This window comes from Solanum tuberosum, unplaced genomic scaffold (assembly GCF_000226075.1).
Source record: "Solanum tuberosum cultivar DM 1-3 516 R44 unplaced genomic scaffold, SolTub_3.0 scf00277, whole genome shotgun sequence".
Taxonomy (NCBI): domain Eukaryota; kingdom Viridiplantae; phylum Streptophyta; class Magnoliopsida; order Solanales; family Solanaceae; genus Solanum; species Solanum tuberosum.
In genome coordinates this window covers 686,590-697,707 of record NW_006239197.1, presented here as the reverse complement: position 1 = coordinate 697,707, position 11,118 = coordinate 686,590, and the positions used below count along the sequence as shown (strand labels likewise).

At 32.3% G+C, this 11,118-nt stretch overlaps 2 protein-coding genes across 2 annotated transcripts; both read left to right on the top strand.

Annotated features, from left to right (window-relative positions):
• LOC102577472 (putative vetispiradiene synthase 3) lies at positions 1-2,327 on the top strand (the record flags this gene model as incomplete). Its single annotated transcript, NM_001288021.1, is given in 7 exon segments — positions 1-55; positions 57-174; positions 268-544; positions 639-1,011; positions 1,115-1,333; positions 1,412-1,550; positions 1,698-2,327. Coding segments are annotated over 6 exon segments (1,669 nt in total), but the record flags the coding sequence as incomplete, so codon positions are not given.
• Positions 2,328-5,559: 3,232 nt separating this feature from the next.
• Positions 5,560-7,957, top strand: LOC102582122 (vetispiradiene synthase 3-like). Its single transcript, XM_015313942.1, has 6 exons — positions 5,560-5,723; positions 5,800-6,076; positions 6,195-6,567; positions 6,644-6,862; positions 7,045-7,183; positions 7,324-7,957. Exons 1-6 carry the CDS (start codon positions 5,574-5,576, stop codon positions 7,864-7,866), a joined length of 1,701 nt encoding a protein of 566 aa, XP_015169428.1. The 5' UTR covers positions 5,560-5,573; the 3' UTR covers positions 7,867-7,957.
• Positions 7,958-11,118: the final 3,161 nt, after the last annotated feature.

The following is an 11,118-nucleotide window of genomic DNA, read 5'->3' as shown; positions in this document are numbered from 1 at the left end:
ATTTCTCTAAGCACAAAATTAACACTTCTTTTTCACAAGCTAACTGTAGAAGAAATGGCCCTAGCTGCTGCAGTGATGAGTAACTACGGAGAGGAGGAGATTGTTCGCCCTGTTGCTGACTTCTCTCCAAGTCTTTGGGGTGATCGTTTCCATTATTTCTCCCTCGATAATCAGGTATATTTAATTGATTTGTCTGTTTAAAGCACATTGTTTAATAAAATGTATTACTTATTATATAAATTTTCATTTGGATAAATTAATTTATAGGTTGAAAAAGAGTATGCTCAAGAGATTGAAACATTGAAAGAGCAAACAAGGAGTATGTTGTTAGCTGCGAGTGGAATGACATTGGCTGAGAAGTTGAATCTGATAGACATTGTTGAGCGCCTTGGCTTAGCTTACCATTTTGAGAAACAAATAGAAGACATGTTGGATCAAATTTACAAAGCACATCCTAACTTTGAGAGTCATGAATACAGTGACTTAACTACTTTATCCGTTCAGTTTCGACTACTGAGACAACATGGTTACAATATCTCTCCAAGTACGTAATATAATATAATATAATATAATAATCAACACCGTTACACTAGCACGTAACTAATAGTAAGTAATATTTTGTTTTCAACTTGAACCAGAAATTTTTAGCAGATACCAAGATGCAAAGGGAAAATTTAACGAACCCCTTAGCAACGACATCAAAGGTCTATTGAACTTATATGAAGCTTCACATGTAAGGACTCATGGAGAAGACATCTTAGAAGAGGCACTTGCTTTCTCCACTGCTCATCTTGAATCTGCAGCTCCACATTTGAAGTCACCTCTGAGTAAGCAAGTCACACATGCCCTTGAGCAATCTCTCCATAAGAGCATTCCAAGAGTTGAGACACGATACTTCATCTCTATCTACGAAGAGGAGGAACATAAGAATGATGTGTTGCTTCGATTTGCAAAACTGGACTTCAACTTACTTCAGATGTTGCACAAACAAGAACTCAGTGAAGTATCAAGGTATGCTAGCTAGTAATTTACATGAAAAATATAAATTAATTGTTACTCGATAGTAATTTCTCAAATCAATTCTAAATTTTTAAGATTGATTCTTATTTTATAGGTGGTGGAAAGATTTGGATTTTGTGACAACACTTCCATATGCTAGGGATAGAGCAGTTGAGTGCTACTTTTGGACGATGGGAGTGTATGCTGAACCTCAGTATTCTCATGCTCGTGTCATGCTTGCTAAGACTATAGCAATGATTTCTATAGTAGATGACACATTCGATGCTTATGGAATCGTAAAAGAACTCGAGGTTTACACCGATGCCATACAGAGGTATGAACAATTGCCTCTCCAACAGCAAATGGTTAATTTCTTAGAAGGGAAACTTACTTAATCTTTATCTTTTATTAGGTGGGATATCAGCCAAATTGATCGGCTCCCAGATTACATGAAAATCAGTTATAAAGCACTTCTAGATCTCTACAACGATTATGAAACAGAGTTGTCAATGGATGGTAGATCCGATGTTGTTCACTACGCCAAAGAAAGAGTATGAATCATGACTTATACTAGTTATCTCAATATTAATCAGTTTGTTAACGAATATCTGTAGCTTTTTCTCCTCATCTTTGCGTATAAGGAAATTCATTTTTTGAATAAATACTGATGTTTGAGTGTCTTTGCTTGTTGTTGACAGATGAAAGAAATCGTGAGAAACTATTTTGTGGAAGCAAAATGGTTCATTGAAGGATACATGCCACCTGTTTCTGAGTATCTTAGCAATGCATTAGCTACTAGCACTTATTACTTGCTTACGACAACATCCTACTTGGGCGTGAAATCTGCTAACAAGGAAGATTTTGAATGGTTGGCTAAGAACCCTAAAATCCTTGAAGCCAATGTGACTTTATGTCGAGTCATTGATGATATAGCAACCTATGAAGTTGAGAAGGGTAGAGGTCAGATTGCAACTGGAATTGAGTGTTATATGAGGGATTATGGCGTATCAACAGAAGTAGCAATGGAAAAATTCCAAGAGATGGCTGAGATAGCATGGAAGGATGTAAATGAAGGAATTCTTCGACCAACACCTATCTCTACAGAAATCCTTACTCGTATTCTCAATCTGGCTCGTATTATAGATGTCACTTACAAGCACAATCAAGATGGATACACTCATCCAGAGAAGGTTCTAAAACCTCACATTATCGCTTTGTTGGTAGATTCTATTGAAATTTAAATTATCAATTCACCAAGGAATACTTGGTACTTCTCAGTCCCTTAAATAAGTAATTGGTGATATCGTGCAATGAAGTTACTTTCTTAACTTTCTTCTTTGTATTATCATTGATAATATTTAAATTTAATTACTTCAGTTTCTACCTAGCTGCTTTAGCTTAATTTGTTTAAGTTATGTAAAACAATTCTGAAAGTCATGACGTGAAAGAATATGCTTCAACAGTTTCTGATTAGCCACAAGAAAATAAATAAAAAATTGAATATTCCGTACCTGTCAAAAACGTATTGACCTCCATTGCAAGGGCAACTGCGAATTTTTGGACATTATAGTCAACAGGAGCCATTTGTTTATTTCTTTTTTAATTATTAAAATTTGGTAAGATTTGAAAGTATATATATAAAAAAAGAAATTATCATGTATTAGCTAGGGATAATTTTTCTCACATGAAAATATTTCAATGGAACGGTTTATTCATAACCTTAAAAAGATTGAATCATTTGAATTTATATTTAGCGTGTCAAGAAAAGTACCGCAGAACTAACATTAAAATCAAGAATCAGAAAAAATCATATATATTCTTTTATATATAATTTTAAAAATGAAAATTCCTAAGGATGAGTATGTCTGTATTACAACTCGAGGTCATTCAACTTTAAATTTATTATTCTAATCTTTTTATTTGGTAAAAGTCATCCAATTTTAAAGTTTAGCACACAATTTTTTATGTGATAAATTTTATCATTTTATGTAACAAGTAACAAAAAATAAAAAAATAAAAATGTAGGGCTAATTTCTTGCTAGATTAATGAGAACTCCTGCAAGTGTCTACAACTTCCATGTTTTTTTCTCACATTTGTCTCTACACTCCCCTCCTCATTTCGTTTTTCAGTTGTTTACAATACTATGAATCCTAAAGGGACTACTTTTGTTAGACAAATTAAATCCCTAGTAGTATGTAATATTATTTGTGGTAATAGTTATATATATATATACATATAAACCTCACGAAGGAAAAAGAAAAAGAAAAAAGAGAGACGAGATTAAGAACTTGTTTGGATGAGCGAGCTTATAAAAATAAATTATAAGTCAAAATTAAAAATCATAAGTAGATGATACTCTATTTTTGACTTTTGACCTAAAAATGAGTACTTAAAAACACTTTTTAATCTTTCCAAATGAGCACTAAGCTATGAACAAACTTAAAAGAAAAAAAATACTTTTATGTAGAAATTGACAAGTGAAAATGAATTTAGGTTACCTCAGAAAGTAAAAACACTTTGAGGCAATTTTGAATTCAAAGTTGCTACATTCTGCAGCCAAAGAAATAAAAAATTCTTAAAGTGCCATCAAAGTAGACCCTGAATCAACAAGCACATATGAATATGCAATAATGACAAGAAAAACTAACATAAACAATCACTACATTATTAAAAATGATCTTTAACAGCAATTAATTAACAATTGTCGCTAAATATTTATTTTTAGCGACAATTAGCATTCTTTGTATATGTCCATAAAGGTTTTAGCGACATTGAATTTAATGGCACTTAACTAATGCCAATAAAGACTTTCAGGGGCGTATACAAGAGGGGGTCACCGGGTTCACGTGAACCCATGGTCCCCTCCCGAAATCATATATAGTAGTGTTATATTTTTTTAAAATATTTAAATATAGATGTATGAACCCAGACTCGAAGTATCATATAATGTAGTACGATGATGATTGGGTGCACCTCTCTAGGTGAGGTTAGAAATTTGAATCTTTTATCTATCTTGTTTTAGTTTTCTTTCTAAGATTTTGTAACTGGTTTGAATAAATAAAAGATAATTTTGGACCTATGATTTTAAAATTTTAATGATTTTCAGTAAAAAGAATCTAACCGATCAAATTTATGTCTTAGATCCACCTTTTTGTAATAGTGCACCCATTATCTATAAATCCTGAATATGCCTCTGAAGACTTTAATACTCTTTATTAATTATCTATTTATTACCGCTAAAAATTATTTTTGTTATAGTGAATAACGAACACATACAACGTCACTATATTTTTTTATGTATAATATATAGTCTTTTTCTTGAGTTGAAATTAGAAACTCTAGTGAAGCATCGGGCCAACAAAATCTCCAGTCGCCAAACAAGGAAAAAGAATATGATAAGGCACAAGGAATTAAAAAAGAATTGATTTAATTTCTACACAGTTATCATATAATATTTTTTTTTGTATATATTAGGTCTCTAGAAGATAAGTATGGGCAACATGCTACAACTGGTTAAAAAAATTTAAACATGGTCAGATGGTCACTTAATTATGAGCTGTTTTTACATAAAGTTAATTATGAACTGTTTTTACATAAAGTCATTCAGTTTTGATTTTTAACTCACAAGTCACTTAACTATGAATTTTTTCATAGAAAGTTATTCAACAACTTTGATTTTTAAATCAAAAGTCACTCTATTATGGATTCTTTTCACAAAAAATAACTAAACTGTGTGTTTTACTTGCAAAATCAGTCAACTTATTTAATTAATTTTTTCAATAAAATTTATTAACTTGAAATTTTTATTGAAAACTAAAATTTTTAAAAATCTAGATATTATCTCATATAAACAGTTAAAAATAGTATATAAAATTAAAATTCAAAAAGGAAAAAAAACATGCTGAGTGTGTGTATATATAGGCTGCGTATTATTGCTCAGTTCGGTTCGATTTTGAAATTTATCGGTTTGACTTATTGGTTATCGGTTTGACTTATTGGTTATCGATTTGTAGAGATGCTAAACCGCTATAGAACCATTAACATATTGACTTATCGGTTATTGGTTTATCAGTCAAACCAAATGAACGTAACCATGCACATGAATTCACAAATTGCATCTTGCTCAATAACAAACACTTTTATATTGTAGAATAACCAAGAGTTCGAGATAGCCAAAAATAAAAGTAGGAAACTAAACTCTAAGTCAAGGACTTAAATTTATATACAATGGTATAAATAAATTATTTAATTTATTATTGAATTATCGGTTAACCCGTTAAAAAAAAGTTTCAAACTATTAAGAACTGATAACTGGATAACAAAAAAAATTCAAAACCACTATCATAAAAATAGCTAAATTATTAACTCATTACTGATAAATGAAAAAAAAAAATTAATACGAATTATCGATTTTGATTAGATTTTCCTAATGTATAGTCAACAAAGTGCGGCAGTTGGATGACTAGCAACAGTAACAAGGTATTTTTTAAACGTGAAAGATGGCTGAGACAGGGGTTCTCACCATACATTATAAATACTCTGATTTTCCACAAGCAAAGTGTATATACTAGAAATGGCCTCAGCTGCAGTAATGAGTAACTATCAAGAGGAGGAAATTATTCGCCCCGTTGCTGACTTCTCTCCAAGTCTTTGGGGTGATCGGTTCCATTCATTCTCCCTTAGCTTGACAATCAGGTATTTAAGGAACTTCCTTTGTAATGCTGTTATATATATAATCAGTTGTTGGAACAGACTTGTTTTAAAAATGATTTTTTTTTTGTTTTTATATATATGTACAGGTTGCGGAGAAGTACGCTCAAGAGATTGAAACTTTGAAGGAACAAACAAGGAGTTTGTTGTCTGCTTCTTGTGGAATAACATTGACTGAGAAATTGAATCTGATAGACATTGTTGAGCGTCTTGGCATAGCTTATCATTTTGAGAAACAAATAGACGATATGTTGGACCATATTTTTAACATTGATCCTAACTTTGAGGCTCATGAATACAATGATTTATGCACTCTATCCCTTCGATTTCGAATCCTAAGACAACATGGTTACAACATCTCTCCAAGTACGTAATTAATGTATATCAACCAACCACTACGTACATACATTCTTCTTTGTTTTTGGAGTAATTGAAATTCTAGCTACCTAATTCTTTGTTTTCAACTGTTCAATTCATGAACCAGAAATTTTTAGCAGATTCCAAGATGCAAAGGGAAAATTCAAGGAATCTCTTAGCAACGACATCAGGGGTCTATTGAACTTATACGAAGCTTCACATGTAAGGACTCATGGAGAAGATATTTTGGAAGAGGCACTTGCTTTCTCCACTTCTTATCTAGAGTGTGCTGCTCCACATTTGAAGTCACCACTGAGTAAACAAGTGACTCATGCCATTGAGCAATCTCTTCATAAGAGCATTCCAAGAGTTGAAACACGCTACTTCATCTCCATCTACGAAGAGGAGGAATGTAAGAATGATGTGTTGCTTCGATTTGCAAAACTGGATTTCAACTTACTTCAGATGTTGCACAAACAAGAACTAAGCCAAGTATCAAGGTACGCTAGTAATTTAAATGAAAAAAAGTACTATTATTTGTTGATAGTGACTCTCAGAAACTGATATACTTTATAGGTGGTGGAAAGATTTGGATTTTGTGACAACACTTCCCTATGCTAGGGATAGAGCAGTTGAGTGCTACTTTTGGACTATGGGAGTGTATGCTGAACCTCAATACTCTCAGGCTCGTGTCATGCTTGCTAAGACTATAGCAATGATCTCAATCGTAGATGACACATTCGATGCCTATGGCATTGTTAAAGAACTTGAGGTCTACACTGATGCAATACAGAGGTACGAATTACTTCTTGAACATTTATGATTTAATTAGATGATACTATAAATTAAAGGGAAAAAAGCAAACTATATCGAACAACACATCTTTGTTCAATTTTGAATTTTTGCCTACAAACACTAGATCACATTTCTATATGTTCTGATGAACTTATCAAATTCATTTCTTTTTCATTTATTAGGTGGGATATTAACCAAATTGATCGGCTCCCTGATTACATGAAAATCAGTTACAAAGCACTTCTAGATCTCTACAACGATTATGAAACAGAGTTGTCAAATGATGGTAGATCAGATGTTGTTCACTATGCAAAAGAAAGAGTATGAATCATGACTTATTCCAGTTAACCAGTTTATCAACCAATTGTGAAGCTTTTTCTCCCAATTTTTGTTTGTAATGAAATTTATTCTTTGAAGAAGTACGGACGTTTGAATATATATCTTTTGGTTGTTATTGATAGATGAAAGAAATTGTGAGAAACTATTTTGTGGAAGCAAAATGGTTCATTGAAGGATATATGCCGCCAGTCTCTGAGTATCTTAGCAATGCATTAGCTACTAGCACTTATTACTTGCTTACGACAACATCCTACTTGGGCATGAAGTCTGCTAACAAGCAAGATTTTGAATGGTTGGCCAAGAACCCTAAAATTCTTGAAGCCAATGTGACCTTATGCCGAGTCATAGATGACATAGCCACCTATGAAGTTGAGAAGGGTAGAGGTCAGATTGCAACTGGAATTGAATGTTATATGAGGGATTATGGGGTATCAACAGAAGTAGCAATGGAAAAATTTCAAGAAATGGCTGAGACAGCATGGAAGGATGTAAATGAAGGAATCCTTCGACCAACTCCCGTGTCTACAAAGATTCTCACACGCATTCTCAATCTTGCTCGCATTATTGATGTCACTTATAAGCATAATCAAGATGGATACACTCATCCCGAAAAAGTATTAAAACCTCATATTATAGCCTTGTTGGTGGACTCCATTGAAATTTAAATCATCAATTATTGTGTACATCTGGGAGCACTTGGTTCCCAACCCCTCAAATTTGTATTTGATTGATGTTTGATGCCTTGTTGGTAACTCTTTACTAGGGTAAGAACTGCTGGCGATAGATGTTGTTATCGTGCAGTGAAGTTACCTCTCTAAATTTTTTTATATCAGTATTGACATATGAAATATATTACTTCTTTTTATATATGCCTACTTGTTTTATGAGGTTTGAGATAAAATCTAAAGCATTTCTGAAAATGGTTTGGTAGACTACACCTCAGCCGTAGCAACAGATCCTGATATAATAAGCCCATGATAAGAAATCAAAACATAAAAGAAAACTTCCCAAATATAATAAACCACTTAAAATTAATACTACGTAAGAATCAACCAAGTAAGACGGCAAAAATTAATATAGCCACAGTACAAGTATTAGTACCACTAATTGAGGTGTACTAGGAGGGGTAATTTGAGCCATATTAGTGAGTCTATTTTATTTATATTTAATTAAATGGATCACTCATTGTTAGCAACAAATTTTTGTAAGCGCTGAAAATTAACTGCAAGCAAAATAAATAAAAGAAAATGTGATTTTTATTGATGAATCGTTGTGAGTACAATTCTGTTGTTCTCTTGATTCTCTCTCCTAAGCTTCTCCAAGATTCGAGGGTCTTCAGTAGCGTACTTTTCGAATTGTTGGATGATGTAAACCTCCTTGAGATGTTGTCGATCTCCGGGAACGTCGAAAAGCGCTTCGCCGTTTCAAGTCGATCTCCGGGAAGAACTCCGTTGATCACTCCTTTGAAGAGCTATGTAGTTGATGTTGCAGCTTTCTCCAATTGCAGAATGCTTGTTGAAAGGTGTTCTTAATGCCTTTAGAATGTCATGTCTATTCCCCTATTTATAGTTGTAGGGAGTGGACAAGGTTGCTTGTGATTGGCCAAAGGCTGTCATTTTGACACTTGGCGGATTGTAATTGGTTCTTGCATTTGACTGGGATTACCACCTCATTTGGACACATGGCGTCACCTTGTTGGTCTTGGATGCCTAGTCACTGTGACACGTGGCGTGGGTTTGAGCTTCAAGGTGAAATGGACCTTGGACTTGAATTTAATAAAAATGGACTTATTTATTTGTAAAGCCCAAATTAATCATTCAACCTAATAAACATGGATTTAATCCAAATTTTATATGAATTAAATCCAATAAAATTTGTGTGTCTATACTCATTTATTTTTAAATAGATAAATATGGACTTCAACCTATTTAAGCTCATATAAATATGAACAAAGTGGATAAAATTAAATATGAGAATTCATATAGATCCATGGATCACCCAATTAAAATAAAAATTCCTAATTGCAGTAAAAAGAAAATGAAAAAAAAAATGAGGGTGGGGCTAGGGTGGAGGTGGGGGTGCGATTTTCTTTTAATGAAAAATTATTATTTAAAAAAAAAAATAATGTCAAAAATATCTTTAGCGACAATTAATTAACGGTAGTAACTTAATTGCCACTAATTATGCATTTTTAGAAGCAATTAACACTCTTTGTATATGTCCATAAAACCTTTAACGACATCGGATTTAATGACAATTAACTAATGTCTGTAAAAACTTTAGCCTTCTTTATTAATGTGTATATTTATCATGCTAAAAATTGTTTTTGTTATAGTGGTGAGGTGGGGTGGTAGGGGTATGAACAAATTTGCTTTAAAGATTTAATATTTTTTGTCTTTAGAAAATTAAAAAATCATTTTATCTAAATCATATTTAATCAAATTCATATTTATCCGTATATTATATGATTGGATGATAGTTCAATCCATTTTGACTCAATCTATATTCAATTAATCCAATCCAATCCACCCGTTTTTCACCCTAAGGTGTAAAGACATAATACTCTCTATTTCTAACTTTTAATTCAGCCCCATTGTACTGCAGATTCAGTTTGTAGTACAGAAAACAAGGTTTGCCCCAAAATTTAAAGCTACTGCTTGATAAAAGCTCATTTAAATTAGTACTGTTCTGTAACGATTACAACTCGTAGCATTATGGGTAAAAATTTATCCGCACCAGATGTTTATATCAGATCAGATTATACTGCCTCTCCCAAATGCATATCGCCACACTTATGTATGGGCACCAGACAGTCCACAACGACAATGGATATGCTTTCTAGTTTCTAGTATCCTCTCTCAAACATGCATGTAGCACTCCGATCCATAGGCGGAGAAAAAAGGGGCAAAAGAGTTCATCTAATAAATCTTTTTCGCTCAAAAAATTACATTATATATATCATGTTTAAATTATTTATTAGGTAGATGTTGAACTCAATTCAACCTGATTCTACTTAAAGAAAGGAGGGGCATAAGTTCTTTTGTTTGTTGTATTTATTTCTTTATATTTTGAATTTACTTAATAAAAAAATATTACACTACTGCATAGTACACTTGAGAACACCCATAAAATATAGTTTTATGAAGTTAAAAAGATCCAGAGGAAGATGTTGTGAGGTCCAGCCTTATATCCCATCTTTTAAGGAAAAAAATCTTTCTTTGAAAATATTTGCAGCAAATTTGACAAACTTTTGTTGAAATTGGCTATCGGCCAATTAATATAAGGTGAAAAAATGGGCAAACTTCATGCCTATAGGCTATAAATAGACATCTACATCAGTTTAAACACGCGAGGGGAAATCAAAAGAGGATTTCTTTATTTTGAAAAATTTTATATCATTTTTCTTTTATTATATTTACGGTAATTTTTTTTGTGTTATTCCTCATTTTCCCAGCAGATGCCACGCACTGTAGGATAAACAGAGGAACCATGGAATATAAAATTAGAATTAAAAACATACAATACAATATATTAGTAGGAGTAGAGGTGACAGAATGAGTAATTGATATGGGTATTCATTGATATGGGTTAAAAATGTTTATTCATAAAAGAAAAAATAATAATTTGGGTACCCAACTCATTTAAAAATAAGTAAAAATGAATAATACTCATATTTATCCATTTAAAAGTGATAGTTAAATGGATAATACGGGTAAAAAATGTTCATTCATAAAAGAAAGAAAAGTGATTAGGGGTGGGTGGTAAAAAATATTTTTTTCTATAAAATTTTAACTTTTTATATATTTTTTGGGATAGAGGGGGGCTGGTAGGGAATGGAGTGGTAAAAAAAAAATTCAAATGTTTCTTTTTAAAAAAAATAATTTTTTTTGGGATGGGGGTAGGGGGTGTGGGGGGGA